Source organism: Bombyx mori, chromosome 9, assembly GCF_030269925.1.
Source record: "Bombyx mori chromosome 9, ASM3026992v2".
Classification (NCBI taxonomy): Eukaryota; Metazoa; Arthropoda; class Insecta; order Lepidoptera; family Bombycidae; genus Bombyx; species Bombyx mori.
In genome coordinates, this window is record NC_085115.1 from 5,418,807 (window position 1) to 5,438,726 (window position 19,920).

The following is a 19,920-nucleotide window of genomic DNA, read 5'->3' on the forward strand; positions in this document are numbered from 1 at the left end:
GCGTACTACGACAAGTGGCGTGGCCCAGTCGGAGTGGTCCACCGGTTTGATGACGCCGGCGGCCAGCATCGCGTCGAGCTCGGCATCGACGCGCTCGCGCAGCGCATACGGCAGCGGTCGCGCGCGGCAGTAGATAGGCACCGCATCCGGCCGCACGATTAACTCTGCTGTGCCCCCCGTGTATTTACCCAATGTGCCGTCGAACAAGGATTTATGTCTAGAAATAATTTCATTAATTAATTTATTATAGTCTCGTGCGTGTTCGGTTACAAAGTTACTGTGTTGTATTTTAAAACTCGTAGGTTTTGATATTTTTATAGGAATATTCAATTCAGCTAACCATCGTCGGCCCAATAGATTAGTCGTTCCTTTGTCTATGACATACAAGTCTAACATTTTTGAAACACCTTGGTACTTCACTATAGTGTTTATAAACCCTAAAGGCCGAATGATTGAGCCATCGTAAAATTTTAAATTTAATAAGCATGCCTGTAACTTCTCCTTAGAAAAATATTTATCATAAACATTCTTGCTAATACAAGATAACGCCGATCCAGTATCGACCTCCATCTTGAGCAAGCAATTTTGGACTTTAACTTTAATACACACCGGTTTATAATTACTCAATGTCATTTGGTACATAGGCTCATTTTCTTCTCCACACCCGTCCTGTTCATTATTGAAGTTGTTGTATGATGTGTCATCGTTGTTTTGATCGTATAATAAGTGCAAAGGAGCCCGCTCTCGGCCTCCTCGTCCCGCACCGCGCTGTCCGCGCCACGATCGCCTGTTGCCGCCTGCACCCCGGTTCCCCCGGCGCCCGGTGCGTGGTGAACCCCCGGCTGCCTTCGCCTGATTCTTAAGCCCTTTTTTGGGGCACATTCTTCGTAGATGGCCGGTTTCATGACATGAACTGCACACGTAGTCTTTGTATATGCAATCCTTTGCTTGGTGTCTCCTGTCTCCACATCTTGAACATTCATTGAAGTTAATTTTGTTAACCTCCTCAATTGGCGTACGTTCCACTGCAATCGCATCCCTCTCCGCAGCTTCCAATGACAAAGCTAACGTAACTGCACGCTTATATTCTAATTTCTCCTCGGCAAATAACCTTTGCCGTATGATTTCGCTCTTTAATCCACAAACCATTTGATCACGCAGATTTTCATCCAGCGACGAGCCGAACTCACAATTTTTTGATAATTTTTTTAATTCTGTGACGTAGTCAGCTATTGACTCATTCAGCTGCCGACGTTGTCGAAACTTGTATCTTTCCGCCAAGATTGAGGGCTTCGGTTGCAGGTGAGCTGCCAACATCGCCACAGCATTAGCATATGTTAATTGTGACGGCTTCGAAGGGCTGGCTAATGTCGATAATAAATCGTACGCTTCCTCACCCATAATGGAAATTAATGTGGGTAATTTTAAATCGTCAGTCAATTTATTCACCAAAAAGTACATTTCCAATCTCTCAACATATGAGGACCAGTTTCCACTGTTTACCGCGAATTCTTTCAACTGTCCCACCGACAGTATGTTCATATAATTTTAATTAGTCCAAACAAGAAACAAACAAGCCACAAATTGATTTTTTTTCCGCGTTCGCCACTAGTAAATAATAGACACGTACGTTGCGTTCACCGTTTATTGACACACTGAAGTGAATACTTACTTACAAACATAACAAAAATAAGAAAACTGTGATTTCGATAATAAATTCTAAAACATCGACGTAACTAATACTAATATATAAAAGTGTGTTAGTAGGTATATTATTTCGTAACTGCCTGCACTCTGCTACCAAGAATTTTAAATCATATCAGGTTACGGACCCGCACTACGAAAATGGAAGGTATCACAGGAAAGCTTCAGATCGGCCTCCTAGATGGAAAAAACTGGGACACCTGGAAATACAAAGCCTTATGCTTACTACGCACCGTACCGTCGGCCCTAGAAGTAGTTGAAGGATCGTTCCAGGAGCCTACTCGTCCACCTACCGGATGCGGCGATGCTGAATTGGCGGCTTATCAACAACAAAAAGATAAGTTTGATAAAGCTGATGCCAGCGCTATCCTAATACTTACCACCAATATGCAAGAAGACACACTTCGAAAAGTTATGCGGTTCACTAAAGTACGTGATGTCTGGTTAGAGCTCCACAGGCTGTTCGACGGAACAAATGCGGACAAAACCTACAACCTGTGTATGAGTTTCTTCAGCTTTAAAAGGGATCAAGCAGACGACATAGCCACTCACATGTCAAAATTAAAGAACATTTGGACTGAACTGAATCAAGAACTCAAGAAGGACAGTAACCAAGAGCTACCCGAACTGCTACTTGTTTGTAAGATACTGGACACGCTTGATGATTCATACTTCAGCTTCAGAAGTAGTTGGCTCCTACTGCCCAAATCCAACCGTACTGTAGAAAACCTAACTAGTCATCTCTGCGCATTTGAAAGGGCACTGCAAGGTATCAACGTACCTTCGCATCATTCGGAAGCCCTGGTTTCGAATACGGAAAAGAAGAAGGACAAGAAGCTTAAATGCAACTACTGCCTAGGTATTGGCCACAGAGTACGCAACTGTCAAAAATGGATCCGTGACGGTAGACCTCCTAAGAGCCAAAATCCGACCCAGACAGCAACGCCTTCTACTTCAAAGACCGCTAATTTGTTACTCATGTCTTTAGAAGACAACGAAATCTTCACAGTTTCACGGGACAACGAGAACTGGTACATCGATAATGGTGCAACAAGCCACGTCACCAACAGAGCTGATTTTTTCCAAACCTACGAACATTTCAATGAGAACTACACTGTTACAACGGCCGCTGGTAATGAAGTCCGTGCCAAAGGCAAAGGAACAGTACAGCTCAGAGGATATGTTAACGGGAAACAAATCGACATCAGCCTGCAAGACGTCTGGTACGTTCCGGCCATAAGCAAGAACCTCTTCTCCATACTCGCACTTCACGACCGAGTCCCGAATAGCACTTTTTCATCCAGGACAACTGAATGCAACGTCATTGTCAACGGGAAAGTATGCTTAATAGGGAAGAGACAAAAACAAGGTGGCTTATATCGACTGGAAGTAAAACCCGTACTGCCAGAAAAACCACCCGAAGTCTTTGCAACTACAGCAACGATGCAACTGTACCACGAGAGACTCGCTCACCAAAATAAAAGACACGCAAGAGCGACGATCCAACGCGAACTAGGTCTAAACCTGCCGATAAATAAAGAGACCTGTGAAGGCTGCATCTTTAGAAAGGCGCATCGACTTAAATTCGGTACAAGAACCCGAGCTACCGCGCCCGGAGAAATTGTACACACCGACGTTTGCGGACCGTTTCAATCTAGCTTCTCAAGCTATAAGTACTACGTTCTGTTCAAAGACGACTTTACTGGCTATCGTATGGTGTACTTCATACGCAATAAGTCGGACACACCATAAAATGCCTTCTAAGTGACAACGGCGGTGAATTTGACAACGCGTCCATAAAAAATGTTTTAGACACACACGGAATAGCACAGCGACTCGTCACCCCGTATACACCTGAACAAAACGGAGTAAGCGAAAGGGAGAACAGAACCCTAGTTGAGACAGCAAGATCAATGATGTACGCTCATGAGCCATTACCGCAAGTGCTATGGGCAGAGCTCATTAATACCGCCGCATACATACTAAACAGAACAGGTCCCACAAGTTTAGATAAATCTCCGCATGAACTTTGGTATGGAAAGAAACCTATTATTAAACATCTCCGTATAATAGGCTCAATCGCATACGTCCATATTCCAAAGCAGAAGCGTAGAAAATTCGACAAAAAGGCGATAAAAGGTCGACGGTCGGGTACGACGAAGATTGCTACCGTATCTGGGTCACAGACGGAAAACACTCGACGCTCGTCCGCTCTCGTGACGTAATCTTCGATGAGAAACCTCTTCCTATCTGTAATAGTGAAATTCCTAAAACAGAAGTTGAGACAAGAGAATATCCGATTACCATAACGCCAAACACGAACTCAGAAAGAGAAGTTGCAATTCCAAAGCAAACACACGTTCACGAGGGAGATACAACTACTGAAACAAACTCCAACGACCATGATCATGTTCTCGAGGGAGAAGAATCGGATCAAGTCCTCTACGAAGACCATGACCATGGAGACGAAACGACAGTTCCAGAAGAATTTTATGACGCTGAACCACCGCCAACCGGCTATAATCTTAGAGATCGCTCACTGATTCGACATCCTGAGAGACTAAGAGATTACGTCTGTATCACTGAAACATTTCCAAATAATTTCGCAGACGCTATGAAAAGGGACGATCGCGAAGAATGGCAAAGGGCAATGGATAGCGAATTGAAATCCTTCGAAGACCTGAACGTTTGGACGCCATGTGCATTGCCAAAAGGACGAAAAGCACTTCCCTGCAAATGGGTTTTACGGATCAAACGAAATCCAGATGGCACGATCGACAAATACAAGGCTCGACTTGTCGTAAAAGGGTACAGACAAAGGAAAGGAGTAGACTATGACCAGACCTTCAGTCCTGTGGCACGCATGACTACTGTACGAGCACTACTCAGTGTTAGTGCGCATGAAAACTTACATCTGGTCCAATTCGACGTCTGCACAGCCTTTCTGAACGGAAAGCTCGAGGAAGAAATATACGTTCAACCGCCAGAAGGGTGCAACCTCACGGAAGGAACGTCTACCGTTTTCAAGCTTAACCGTAGCCTGTACGGACTTAAACAAGCACCAAGGTGCTGGAATTCTTGCTTTCAAGAGATCCTATTGGATATGAACTTCAAACAGTCCGAAGCTGATTGCTGCTTATATTCAAGAGAAGTTAACGGGAAGAATCTACTGATCACGTTGTACGTCGATGACGGATTAGTAGCTGCCACTGATGAAGATACGGCTAACGCTTTCTTAGAAGATTTGAAGAAGAAACTGCGCATAACGACGAAACCAGCGGCATATTATCTTGGTCTTCAAATCCATCGAGGAAAGGATGGCTCCATCTTCATCAACCAAGAGGCATACGCGAAAAAGGTATTAGACCGCTTTCAAATGAGTGACTGTAATCCCGTTTCCACACCGATTGAGAAAGAGACTATTCAAGAAGGGAAAGAAGAAACGGAAGCTTCCTGTTTCCCATATAGAGAAGCTGTCGGTGCTCTGGCATACTTAATGGTTGGTACTCGCCCTGACATTGCTTATGCCATCGGAGTTGTCTCAAGAAAGTTGGAGAAACCTGTAAAGACAGATTGGCTCAAGGTAAAACGTATCTTGCGCTACATCAAAGGTACCTTTTCGCATGGGATCTCATATAAAGCTGGTCTCAAACCTGGAATCCTAGAAGGATTTAGCGACGCCGACCACGGAGGTGATCCAGAAACCGGACGTTCCACAACGGGAGTGATCTGTCGCTATTCTGGAGGCACAGTTTCATGGATCAGTCAGCGACAAACATCGGTCGCTATCTCCACTACAGAAGCCGAAATTGTGGCAGCTAGTGAAGCTGGCAGAGAACTAATGTGGCTTGCTAGACTATACCAGGCATTGACTACAATTGCGGACGTACCGGTTCTGCATGTGGACAATGAAGCTGCTGTTCGTCTTGCTCACAACCCCGAGTTTCACAAGAGAACGAAGCATATCCGGCTCAGACATTTCTACGTCAGAGAATTGGTAACTGAGGGTATCTGCAACGTTGTACGGATCGGAACAAAGGATCAAGTCGCAGACATCCTTACCAAACCACTACCTCGTACGTCATATGCAGTTCTACGCCAGGCGCTAGGACTGTGTACTATGTAAATGTTTAGGGAAAGTGTTGGAGTTAATGGATATAGAAACTCCTTATCAAAAACATATACATAGAAAGAAGTGACAAGAGTTGTCATAAGAAGAAGTGAAAAAATGTCTGTCACTTCGTGAAGTACAATAAAATAAGAAAACTGTGATTTCGATAATAAATTCTAAAACATCGACGTAACTAATACTAATTCGTAAAAGTGTGTTAGTGTATTATTTCGTAACTGCCTGCACTCTGCGATTTAAAGAACCACGCTCTGCTACCAAGAACTTTAAATCATATCAGTAGCTGCGGTCTGAAGTCGTCGATGAAGCAACGCCTTCTTCCTACACGAGTAGTAGATGGCGGTGTCATCGGCGAAGAGCGCCAGATGGCTCTCCGGAGACCGGGGTATATCATTGATATACAAACTAAATAGTAACGGGGAGAGGGCGGAGCCTTGCGGGACTCCGGCTGTGACGTGGGTCAAAGACGATGGATATGGAATGATCAATAATATGAGGTGTCCTAAAAAGATTTGGATAGACTATGTGAAAGATATGCAAGAGAAGAATGGGAGTGCAGAGATTACGTGTGATGATGAAGTGTACATATTGTGGGATAAGGGCAAAAAGAAGAAGAAGATTAAGTTTTCACTAAAACAGTTAATTGAAATAAAATAGCAAAGTCGTTATTAATTTTTAAGCCGTCTAGTCTGTCCCATTTGTACTTTTGACATAAAGAATAAGGAAATAATGTGTCAACGTCATAGTTGAAATCTTGTTGTTGTCACTTGTCAGTTGGTTTTGCAATTTAAATGTAACAATACACATTCCTACAATTGTTCGTAAAATTTCATTCTGATTTCGCATAATCTGTGATTGTAATTCTTGTGAACGCGTGCACGCATCAACTTAAAAAACATCAATTAATTCTTTCTATAAATACATTATTGATTAAATGCATGTTCATAGTAAAAAAAATTACACCTTAATTTTCATAATCGTCTCATTTTTTGAATCTACTATAAAATGCCGGATATGAAATATATTCTTGTGACTGGTGGCGTTATAAGTGGTGTTGGAAAAGGTGTAATCGCAAGTTCTTTTGGCACAATCTTAAAAAGCTGCGGTATTGATGTAACTTCTATCAAAATCGATCCGTATATCAATATAGATGCAGGAACGTTTTCTCCCTACGAGCACGGTAAGTTTAGGACTGACTTAGTTCGCTTAACCTAATTGGTTTTGCTGTACCGCGTGTTCTTAAATATGTAATGTTGAACTAAAGATTTTCTATTTTAATTTCTAGGTGAAGTGTATGTCTTAGATGACGGTGGCGAAGTTGACCTTGATCTTGGCAATTATGAGCGCTTCTTGGACATAACTCTGCATAGAGATAATAATATAACAACGGGAAAGATTTATCAACAGGTTATAGAACGAGAGAGAAGAGGAGATTATTTAGGAAAAACTGTTCAAGGTAAAGAATAAGAGCTCATTAAGATTGTATAAATATGTATTGATTGAATTAACCTTTTAATTAATTTTAAATATTCTGCCTAGATAATAGACATAATTAATAAAACATAATAAATGTATTGTAGGAGTTGTGCAAAAATGCTTTTTGTGGTATTTTTTTACTTTGCTTTATTTTATCACATAATAAAAAATAATAATGATTTACAGTTATCCCACACATTACTGATGCTATCCAAGAATGGGTACAGAGAGTCGCACATATTCCGGTGACATCAAATAATGCACCTCCTAGAGTGTGTATAATAGAGCTTGGTGGCACAATAGGTGACATAGAAGGAATGTCATTTGTAGAGGCATTTAGACAATTTCAATTCCGTGTGAAGAGAGAAAACTTTTGCTGTGCTCATGTGTCTTTAGTGCCAATGGTAAGTTAAAATTGTGGGTCATGTAAAATTAATTCAGTTTTATAACTCTATAAACAATAAACTCAAATTCAATTTTTTTAAGTTGAGAATGACACCTGCCTACCATATTAGTGGTAGTAGTTGGTCATTGGGGATATGACAATGCTTCTGATTACCATCCAAATAAATTATTGTAATACTTTGATTTAACATTTATTTAATTTCTTTATATAATAAACCTGATTAAACTTATTATCAGTAATAGTTGAGTTAACTTATTTGTAGTTGAGATTAGACCAAAATTATGTCTGTTCCGATACAGTAAACCCATTGCTTATTCAATTGAAGGATAAATGATAAATAATTTCAGCCCAAATCAACTGGGGAACCTAAAACGAAACCTACACAATCATCAGTCAGAGAGTTGAGAGGCCTGGGCTTGTCACCAGATTTGATCCTGTGTCGCTCTGAAAAGCCCATTAATCATAATGTGAAAGAGAAAATATCAAACTTTTGCCATGTTGCTCCAGAACAGGTATGTGTTGAAATATGTACACTGTGTATAATGTGATTTAATTTTTTATTTATTAGAATCATTATTGTTCATTGTAGTCTACAACATCACTGTTTCTCCTTAAATTAAGTATTTAAAAAAAAAAAATTTTTTTCAAATAATTCTCTGAAAATAATGACATATGAAATTGTTATTATATAACGCACATTTATTACTTAAAACACTACTTCAGACGAAATTGTCCATAGATGATAATTTTTACCTGTTTTAATGAAGCATGAATGCTCTATGAGTACTGTTGCTTCAGTTCCTCTAAAAAATTGAACTCAATCTTTAGTTGCTGACCAGCCTGAAACAATTTCAACTGAAAATTTAACTCTGTTTCTAAAGTATTTGATTGACATAGGATTTTATGTTGCTTTGCCATTAGATAAATCACATTTAACTAGTTCATTATTCACAGGTTATATGCATTCATGATTTGACTTCGGTTTACCATGTACCGCTGCTAATGGAAGCACAAGGAGTTGTCCAATATCTGAATGAGAGATTGATACTCAATATATCAATGCCTAGACCAAGCAGGTTTGAAGATTTAATTATATGATTTAATAATACGTTAAGCAAAAACTTTGTATCCCTTTTTACGAAAATTGCGCGGGCGGAGCAGTATGAAATTTTCCACATTTATAGAGAATATAGAGAAAGAGTGCACAATGCTAATATTTTTTTAAAATAATGCATAATAGATACATTAAATCAATAAAGAAAACATTACACACACTACATACCATGTATTTGACGCACACATGCATGCATAGTATTTATTGTCAAACTTTTGTTCCTGACGTCTGTTGTCAAATTGAGAATAGATTAAATATTGTTTGTCTTTGTTAATATTTTTTATAGTGTAGTCTTGGCGAAATTTGTGATTATAGAAGTATAAAATACAATCATAATAGTGTACAAACTTACAATTCCAATTAATTATAGTCGAATTTCGACTACTGCAGGACCTCTAGTACGATTTAATATATGAAATAGGGTATATTTATGGTAGTGCTGGGACATTTTCTGAGCCCACATGGGAAGTTACCACTACCTTGCCAATTACTGCTGTGAAGTAGTCATATGTTTTGGCTTGAAGGGTGGGGCAGCTGATGTACTATTATAAAACAGACTTCATGTTTCAAGGTGGGCCTGCTCTATTTACGTCTTTGACATCTAGGGTCCCGATAACCACTAGATACTAAGTGGGTCAACCACCAATATAACAATAAAAAAAAGGATACTTACACTTTTATTTATTTATGAATAACTCATATCAAATGAAATGAATTTTAACCTGTTAGCCTTAATTAAATCTATGTTTGTCAATAGAACATTTAATCTCAAATTTGAGATATAAACCATATTATAATTTATGTGAATTTAAGGTTAAATTGTTTTCATCGTTTTTAAAATAGACAAGACAAAGTTCTTCCAAAACTCAACATATAATGTCATTGGAATGTAGCAATAGCAAATTAACAATATCAGCATGCTGTTTGCAAATTGCACATATAAATTTTTATTGCTGTGGTGGGTAAACAAAATCAAGACCGACCTGAAGTTTAAGTGGTTATCAAACTCACGGTCATCATGTAGTTAATACCGCCATCCACCTTCAGACTTCAGTTATGGCACATTTAAACATTGTCAACATAGTATGGTACAATAAATATTATATATATCTTTCAGATTCATGCGTAAGTGGCGTAATCTAGCTAAACGAGTAGACAATTTGCGTAAAGAGGTAAATATAGCACTTGTAGGAAAATACACAAAACTTGAAGACAGCTATGCCAGTGTCACTAAAGCATTACAGCATTCATGCATTGCAACTGGATGTAAACTGAATCTCACATACATTGAAGCTGTTAATTTGGAGAAACAGATGAAAATCGATGATCCTGTAAACTACCATAAAGCTTGGCAGGATTTATGTAAAAGCGAGTGAGTACAATATTAATTTTATATTCCAGAATTGAAATGAGGTTATCAAGACAAAAATGTAACTTGATAATGAAACTACACTACACACTAACTACTACTACTACTACACTAATTGATATTAGTTTCATTAACACAGTTCATGAATATCATCAAATATCATCATATCGACGCTTGAAAGGCAAACATGACTAAGCGACAATAACTGCTTTGTACATAAATGATAGGCAATAACCATATTCGATGCGCAAAAAAAATATATTTCTAAGTCTATTAAAATCATTTCAATCCTACAGCTACTAGCTAGATTCTAATACAGCTAGATTCGTTAAAAAAAAAAATTGTTTTCAGGTATTTCAACTTTAAATTAGTCTACTGTAAAGTTCACCCATTGTCGCTTAGTCACGTTTGCCTTTCAAGCGTCGATATAGTATAAATAACATGTTTAAAGATTTAATTTTGATTTTTTTATTACAGTGGTGTAATAGTTCCTGGTGGATTCGGACAACGAGGTATGGAAGGTAAAATAGAGGCGTGTCAGTGGTGCAGAGAAACACAAAAACCAATGCTGGGCATTTGCCTGGGCTTACAAGCTGCTGTCATAGAATTTGCTAGAAACGTTCTCGGGTTAAAAGGAGCTAATAGTACAGAAGTAGATCCAGCATGTGAAGATAAACTGGTGATTGACATGCCTGAACACCATCCTGGTAATCTTGGTGGTACAATGAGACTCGGAAAAAGAAATACTTATTTAGAACCTAGTATAGTAAGTGAGTATTTCATTCAATTTTTTTTTGTAATTATTACATTGTTAAACGCTTTTGTTCAGAGTTGGTCAGGAATAAACTCAACATAACTTTCTTGTAAAGACTTAATCATATAAAAATAACAATAATAAGTTATGATATCATTATTTTTATTGTTGATGAGCAAAGAAAGCTTACAGCTGTTCTGGTGCTAAGTAAGTGCTTTACTGGTGGTAGGACCTCTTGTGAGTCCGCACGGGTAGGTACCACCGCCCCGCTTATTTCTGCCGTGAAGCAGTAATGCATTTCGGTTTGTAGGGTGGAGCAGCCGTTGTAACTATACTGAGACCTTAGAACTTATATCTCAAGGTGTGTGGCGCATTTACGTTGTAGATGTCTATGGGTTCCAGTAACCACTTAACACCATGTGGGCTGTGTGCTCGTCCACACATTTAAGCAATAAAAAAAAAGAGTCTACAGACACTGCTTATATGATCACTAGTCACATTAAAGTTTCATTTTGTTCTTAACATTTAAATTGAGCACATGATGGAAATTTTTTTAATAGATTTACTACTAATTTTGGCACTATCATAATGCTACTTTCACAGAGTCACGTCTCGTCCTAACCGTAACACTTATGTGTTATATTATAAATTTAGGTTACATTGAGTAATATTTTTCTATCAATAGGCCAGTTATACAAAAAAGAAGTCATAGAAGAGCGCCACAGACACCGTTATGAAGTGAACCCAGAATACACAGATCGTCTTGAAGCAGCTGGCCTCAACTTCGTCGGAAAAGATGACACTGGAACAAGAATGGAAGTAGCTATAATAAAAGACCACCCATATTATGTAACTGTGCAATTTCATCCAGAATATTTGTCAAGGCCTCTATCTCCGAGTCCCACATTTTTGGGGTAAATATTTTAATTTATTTTATGATCACTTATAAAATAACTATATTTCTAAACATAAAGGTTTTTGTATAACTGCAATTTATACTGATACTCTTGACGGAATGTGATCACTGGCACCCATAGCAGACAGTAGAGATGTTATGGGCACAACCATGCTGCTGGCTACACAAAGATTAGTAGTTCTAATACACTGTATTCAATCGTAAAACGCCGTGAACTCTCACTGAAATCGAATATTTTTATCGCCAAGATCAATTTATGAATCTTGCGCAGTTTGTCTTTAAATGTTATTCACCACATCAAAGCATAAACGTTAGAACAAGACTAGTGAGACTAGACTAGAACTAGACTAGATTTATTTTACAAAACAATTGAGATTTACCACTAATTGTTAGTTTTTACTGATGATAATCAACATTGGTAGATTGTTAATTAACCGTGAATTCACCTTCCACAATAAGAATGAGTAAAAAGATGCAATAGAGTATTCTTTATATTGTTTCATCTCGAGCACGTAAATTTAATGACATAAAGGTCTGAACAAGTTTGTCTTTCTCTCTGTCATTTGTCGAAATAACTATCAATTTTTGCAGTCTTATTCTGGCATCTTTGGGCAAACTGAAATCATACATGAACAGAGGGTGTCGTCTTAGTCCAAGAAATCAATCTGATGTTAGCTCTGGTGAGTATTGTAACCATAAAAAGTAACTATGTTTTAGGTATTAGATCATTTGATGTGTGAGACTGCCGGTATCTGTACCACAGTCCTGTCTAACAACTGTCACTACACAGAGCACCATTCCAGTTTGAAGAATAGGTTGATTGTTATTCCAAGCTAATAAAGACTTCAATATCAAGTTGAATTGATCATTTATGTTGTGTTATGCTCTATACGTGCGACGGACCGTCGAGGCGATCCGCCAGGTCCTCTCAGACTGAGTGAATAGCGACTGAGGACGTCTCACCTTGCGACCGACGCAGGTTCTCACGGGACACGGCCCCGTTGTCCTTATCGCAAAGATAGGACCGGACTTGTCGCTTCCAAACGTCTACGATGCCCGGCAGCGACGAGTCCTTTTTTTTATTGCTTAGATAGGTGGACGAGCTCATTACATCTGGTGTTAAGCGGTTACTGGAGCCCATAGACATCTACAACGTAAATGCGCCACCCACCTTGAGATATAAGTTCTAAGGTCTCAAGTATAGTTATAACGGTTGCCCCACCCTTCAAACTGAAACACATTACTGCTTCACGGCAGAAATAGGCAGGGGTGTGGTACCTACCCGTGCGGACTCACAAGAGGTCCTACCACCAGTGCTGCCAGGCGGTGCTTGACTGCTGCCGAAACACGAGCGACATTGCCCGGGAGTCGTTGGTCGTCGACTATCGCCTCGACGACTCGTCGATCGGGCGTCCTCGGGGTGGCGCCGCGAGTCTGGTTGTAGTTCTGACCACGGAAACTCTCCTACTCTGACAGGGCTTTGACCCCGAACGGAGATCGGCTTAAGAGTGCAGGGGAGTCGCTTAGTGCGGTAGGGCCCTAAAACCTTGGGCCCGCGGTCAACTCTCAACATCTGCAGATCGTCAAGTGCCATATACCCCCAAGCCCTCTAAGCGCGCGTACCTCGTAGCAGGTTCGGCTCCCGGTCCGAGAAAGAAAAGCGCTAGAATTATGGTTACCACTTATATCAGATAGATAGAGAGCTTGTTCCACTATAAGTTAACAAATACAACTTTTTTTATATTCTCTGTTTTAGACGAAGAAGATTTGTCTGTGTCTTCAATCAGTTTATCAGATGAAAACACAATCATAGAGAATGGTAAAGAAGAAAATTTAACAACAAACTTGAAGAAAATGAATGGTCAAGTTAATGGTAACACTGGTTAAACGAATTCTCCACATTTAATTCCAATTAATTAGGTACTGTTTAATTTTAAGCTTTACTCGTGCTTTGATCAACTATTTCAATGTAACTAGAATCTATTATATGTTATTTACTCACAAAACAATTACAGTAAGGTCTTTCTAATTATGACAGGCGAATATAAGGGCCCTGTATATGAATTATCTAATATATAAAATTCTCGTGTCACAATGTTCGTTCCCATACTCCTCCGAAACGGCTCGACCGATTTTAGTGAATCTTAGCGTGCATATCGGTCAGGGTTGAGAATCGGCTACTATCTATTTTTCATCCCCCTAAATGTTAAGGGTGGTCCACCCCTAAATTTTATTTGTTATTTTTTAGACAAAAAAAATTGTTTTTATTTTTTATGATACAGCATACAAAAATACATACAACCCTAAATTTTCACCCCTCTACGATCAACCCTTATTTTTTATTTGCTAATTAAAAACTTTAAAATTTTTTGCGAGAATTTTGTTTTTATTTTGTCATGACGTAGAATAAAAAAATTCATATTACTCTGAAATTTTCACCCCTCTACGATCAACCCCTATTTTTTATTTGTTAATTATAAACTTTAATTTTTTTGGCAAGATTTTCATTTTTATTTTTATTTTGTCATGAATTAAAATAAAAAATCGGATGTTACTCTCAATTTTTCATCCCTCTATGATCAACCCCTATTTTTTATTTGTTAATTATAAACTTTAATTTTTTTGGCAAGTTTTTTATTTTGTTTTGTCATGACTTAAAATAAAAAAATCATATTACTCTCAATTTTCACTCTTATACGATCAACCCCTATTTTTCCATCCCGATTAATATTTTTTTTATTCTATGCACAGATCCCCAATAAGGTTGCAAGATGGCAATCAAATATTATAATTGTAGTACGACAAATTCTTATTCAGAGCTTATAATTTCAAGTTCCTTTAATTATGATTTTTTTTAAATTGAATTTGATCTCCCGCCATCGCCGGTTGACTACTGATCAACTATCAATCGATCAGCTATCCCCGTCTGATGCCACCACTCATCCAGCAAACATCACGTAGTAGGGATGAGGACAAAGCCGGTCTCCTGTCTTACTTTTTTTTTTATGGGATTTTATGACCTGGTAACTGAGACCTTTAAGTCATGTCTTATTTTAATTTATATTCATATTTTTATGAAAAATGATATTATGAAGTGAAATGATATGAAGATGATTAATTTGAGACATTAATCAACTAGGATGAAATTAAATGAAATGAAATGAGATGAAATATAATCTCAGAAAATGGTGGTCATTTACTTTTTTGAGTGGGCTTTTTGGAGGATCCCGAGAAGTTACGTCCAGCGGCTTTGTTTCATTTTCCCACATTTGTGCACTTTCACAGATATTAAACAGTTAATAAACCACCATTACACATTTAAACCCGAAGAAACACTAAATAGACAAAATAAAACACATCACACAACTTCACTCCTCGCGTTCCCGCCAAAAAGTCCCTGTCTTACTTACTCACTATACATCATAGATTATACACTTAATATTATTATATTTGAGAGCTATACAATACTATACATTATTCAGCCATGTTTTTTTGGTTTTATTTGTGTATCAATAGTATGTTCAGTAGGTCTGAGAATCGGCTACTATCTATTTTTCATACCTAAGTGAAAAGGGTTGTCCGTCCACCCCAAACATTTATTTTTAATTTAAATTTTTTGGATATTTTTTTGTTTATAATGAAGTATTATGTGGTTAAATGAGGTTTTTTTTTCTACAGTAGAATTTCCCTAGCAATCTTATTTAAGGCAACACAACGTTTGCCGGGTCAGCTAGTGCTCTATAATATTTTAATGATAGTGAAATAGCCGGACTAAGGAAACCTTTCTGAATAACAAACATAAACAGTTGTGATATTTCATAATACACCTTGCACGCCTAAATGTATATTTAACCAATATCTTACCTATTACTGCACGAATGTAAGAAATTGGAGCGGTTGCCTTCTTTTTTTAAAGACGAAAGATAGTAAACTACTACTAATAGATACAAATCTAAGTTTAATTTATTTTAGTAGATATAAATACATATAAATAGACAAAGACAAAATAGTTACGATGTATTTTTGTTCACTAGCTATTGACAAGCTTTTAGTGTTATATTTAAATATTTAAAAGAAAAAAGTCAATAAGAAAACATATCGTAATACATAAAAAAATCTAAATCTTGAGGTGTAGACGTAATCGTCGAGTTTGGTCGTAATGGTCGAGTTTTAACTACCATTTCATCAATGAAAGTAAATATTAAAATATTTTCCATAGTTTCAGATTTGGTGAATCTCTAATATTAAAACAGCTGCCAGACTCGTTATCAGTTTTTGTGCGATTTTAATCACTGTAACAAAATATATTCAAACTTTAGTATTATCCTGTTAGAATCAACAGCATTGCAACCTGTGTGCTTAGTGCGAGTTTTTTTTAAAGTTCTCGATAGCGTAAAAGTTACATCAAATTTGTATGGAGTTTGGAACGTTTGCCGCAAGGGGCGCTGTTACAACTGCATACAAATTTAAGTGAACTTTTATGCTATCGAAAACGTTAAAAAACTCGCACTAAGTATTTTCGGGACCTGTTTTAGAACACCCTGTATGTTACTGACGTTGTTGTATCCAACAACACTAATTATTATATTAATAATTAATTAATTAATCGTTAATTAAAAAAATTAATCGTTCATTACTCCGCTCAGTGAATAAATCAATTAGAATTAGGAAGGCCTTACTGTGTAATGTATATATTGCTAGAAATGAATTCATGACAAATAAAACGTAAGGACTCCAAACATGCATGCATAATTTTAATAATAGTTTTGTGATTCTGTAACAATGTAATTGTTGCTGGACTTTCTAGATTAAAATATTAAGTTTAACTTAAAATATTAAGTTTAACTTAGTCCATAGAATATTTAAGTACAATTTTCCGTTTATTATTGTATAAATTGACTATTTCATGCTTTATTAACAGAAATGTGTAAGTTAACAGTGTGATCATCGTTAGAACTGTATCCAAGATTGGTCACGTTCGACCTACGATTTCGGGCTTTTTACACAGGTTCTATAGGGATCGTACCTAAAGTTCAATCGGCAACTACTACCTTAACGTCAATGGAAAGCAATGTTCATTTATTAAGATAAACACAACTAATTGTTGCCCCGCAATGAATAGTAATGGCAGCTAGCCGAAAATTCCCAGTTTTAATTGCATTTCAATGCGCGCTATGCAAACATAGTCAATTCGGTCCAGTGGTATCGTGAAAGGTATGTCATTGTTTTTGGGTACGGTTCCAATAGATGATGCACATAAACATAAAAATGTAGTGCCTTTAACTTCGTGTAACTATAGTATCTGATTATTGTTGACTAACGTTAATTTCATTCATTGTTAAAAATCTATTAAATGTTATGTAAGGTGATCTTTTATCACAAAGAGAAATGTTTTTATTATTAGCCCCAAATATATAGTAAGATTGTAACGTTTGATTGTCCTATGTGATAATTCGGAATGCATACAGTGTATTTGTATGGAAACATATTTGTTGACATTTTATATCTAAATGGAGTTATTTGTAATGGAAAAATATATTTCTAAAATTGGAAAAAATGTAAAAAAAAAAACTTAATATTATAGTTTTAGATACCTACTTTAAAACTCGTAGTATGTAAAACTACCACATTTTATTAAATGTTTGAAATGAAATATCATTGCTATAACACCCTCACACAACAATCTTAGCTTAAATAAATAAATGAAATACAATTGAGATTGAGAAATACTAAATTGAAACATACAATTTAACTACATTATAGCATGTATGCAGGTAAATTCTGTGTGATATGAATCAATATTGGGGACTCTTTAGTGAATTCTACACTTGAGAAGAAAACAAAATCTATCCATATTGAATGAAACAATAAGTTGTCTGAACAATTATGTCGTCTAGACTTGTGAGAATTTAAAGAGCAAGAACTTAGATGTATATTCCCCTATGTATAGTTCTAGTAAAAGTTGTTAAATACGTTAACCTAATAGTTTGAATTTTTGACTATGAACGTTAGCTTTAATGCAAATGATTGTGCCAGAATATTATTTTTATGTGTCATAGATCTTATTTAAATTAACAGCCGTTGCAAAGTTTACTAGGCAGGTCCGTTGATCGCAGAATGAAATATGAGAAAGACGTGAAAGTTGTCAAGTGCTCACGATTAGCAATCTTACAAATAATAATTGTGTCGACAGAACCATGACGCTTTTTGTTAAGCGCCGTTTAGACATCTCAGATTGAATTTTTTTTTTAAAAGTACTTTAACATCGAGCAGTAATTAAAAAAACTAATACGCTAATACCTACTTAAGTTCTGAAATAAATTATTTCCATAAAACTTGTTTCGTTTCATTTAAAAGGATGCTACGCAGCGCGACAGCGTTTTCAATTTACGAGTATAAACTAAAATTTGGGAAAAATGTCTTGGTCTTACAATCAATCACAGTAAATACTGATGTATCCCTATAATGAAGAAAATGAGTAAAAAATTAAACATCTACTTATTCAAAAATATTAATTTATCAATGAAAACTCGTAAGAAAATTTAGTTCATTTGTGTAATCAAAACACACTCGTTTTTTTATTATAACCAGAAGTACGATGTGAGAAGGAAGTCTAAAACTGTTTCATGGTAATATACTTATCTTTTATATTTTGTTTTTGATGTTTTGTTAATCCTCAGTTTGATTCGCCGGTGATTCTCAGTGTGAAAGCATTTTTTTTATTATTATAGGTAGTGGAGATAATATGTTGCGACATTCAACTAAGGTTTTAAAATAAGACGGTATAAATGTTTTGAATTTGAAATTACTGCCACAACTTCTCAATCACCCCTTGTAGTAGGAGTCTCGTAGTAGTTTCCTAACCAAATTCTGAAAATTTTGAAAGGAATTGCTCGTTGTATCAGGTTTGTCAGCTATGTCAATGTCTTATGGGGTTAATCTATGGTCAAAATGAAAAATGTCACAACTCGCAATCGACATTCGACACTACCGTACAATGGGGTAAATAGGGACAAAATCGACCTTCAGATTGAATTTTAAAATAGTTCCAATTAAATAGTCACTGCTCAACCAAAGAAATAAGTTGAGTCTTGAACGTACCTAGGTGATAAAAACCGTTACATTATTTTAATTATTCATTTTAAAGAAATAATCGGTAAAATAATGGCCGTCCCAATTTACCCAGCGTCCGGGGTAAATTGACACGGTTAAGGGTTAAATTGGGATATTTGTAAGGGTTGTCAACTCGCAGTACTGCGATATATAGGTAGGTGCCATATAATTATTTATATGGACCGAAATGATGAATACAATCCATAATTTAAGCACAATACACAACATAGTGTAAATTAAGCTGGTTTCTATTCCGAAGCGATGTGACGTGAATGATAATCAACAATACAATGATCAAAAAAAGTATGTGCATGTTATATTTTAGAAAATTATTATTTAATTTCCTTAAAAATCACAACTCTGAAACAAAATCATAAAATAGAATAAAAAATAGAAAACTAAAGGACTGGAAATGCATTAATACAATTTTATTTAATCAACATTTTCAAAATGATCTTTGAGCAAGAGTAAGATATCAGGTGAATAAGATAAAAAAACAGCTTTATCTGATTACTGCCAATAATAACAAAAATAAAAGAAATTCTTTCTAAGCTAAATAACTAAACTCAATTAATTCACTCACTCATAATTGGATATCTCGGATTTTTAATTAATGTTACATTGAAAATCTGAGGCCTGTTTTTATTTGTGTGTGTTCGTTGTGAATGTTAACAAAATCATGATTCGACGCGTGAATAGATTCTGAAATAACAAAAGTTTTGATTCGTTTGAGTTCTTTTAACTTTTAATTTTTTTTATTGCTATAAAGAACATACGACCGGGCAGATATTACAAGGTAAATGTCGCGAAAAAAAGTAATTATATATATACTTTTCTTTTACCTATAATACTTACATAAACTAACTGATAAACACATTAACCTTCTTTACATCACGCAATTAAGTGATAGTATAGGCTAAAAAATCTATTATAAGATAT

The 19,920-nt window shown here is 36.5% G+C and overlaps 1 protein-coding gene, 1 long non-coding RNA gene and 1 other non-coding gene across 3 annotated transcripts; 1 reads left to right on the top strand and 2 right to left on the bottom strand.

The window, feature by feature from the left end:
- Positions 1-1,439: 1,439 nt before the first annotated feature.
- Positions 1,440-1,514, bottom strand: Mir2833-2 (microRNA mir-2833-2). Its single transcript, NR_107446.1, has one exon. It is a non-coding gene; the product is annotated as a microRNA mir-2833-2 (primary transcript).
- A 3,563-nt stretch (positions 1,515-5,077) lies between these two features.
- Positions 5,078-18,203, top strand: LOC101736884 (CTP synthase). The gene is made up of 10 exons (XM_004925610.5): positions 5,078-7,013; positions 7,119-7,289; positions 7,496-7,713; positions 8,063-8,227; positions 8,670-8,791; positions 9,947-10,201; positions 10,676-10,968; positions 11,638-11,866; positions 12,460-12,548; positions 13,625-18,203. The coding sequence occupies exons 1-10, from the start codon at positions 6,839-6,841 to the stop codon at positions 13,753-13,755; spliced, it is 1,848 nt and encodes a 615-aa protein (XP_004925667.2). The 5' UTR covers positions 5,078-6,838; the 3' UTR covers positions 13,756-18,203.
- LOC134199346 (uncharacterized) lies at positions 8,256-9,017 on the bottom strand. The gene is made up of 2 exons (XR_009973800.1): positions 8,469-9,017; positions 8,256-8,371 (listed from the first exon to the last, which is right to left on the bottom strand). It is a non-coding gene; the product is annotated as an uncharacterized LOC134199346 (long non-coding RNA).
- Positions 18,204-19,920: the final 1,717 nt, after the last annotated feature.

Excerpts from the sequence above, each read along its gene's own strand:
- LOC101736884 (XM_004925610.5), top strand. The coding sequence starts at position 6,839 with ATGCCGGATATGAAATATATTCTTGTGACTGGTGGCGTTATAAGTGGT. Across the intron at positions 8,792-9,946 it reads TCAATGCCTAGACCAAGCAG|ATTCATGCGTAAGTGGCGTA; the intron begins GTTTGAAGATTT and ends TATATCTTTCAG. Across the intron at positions 11,867-12,459 it reads CCGAGTCCCACATTTTTGGG|TCTTATTCTGGCATCTTTGG; the intron begins GTAAATATTTTA and ends CAATTTTTGCAG.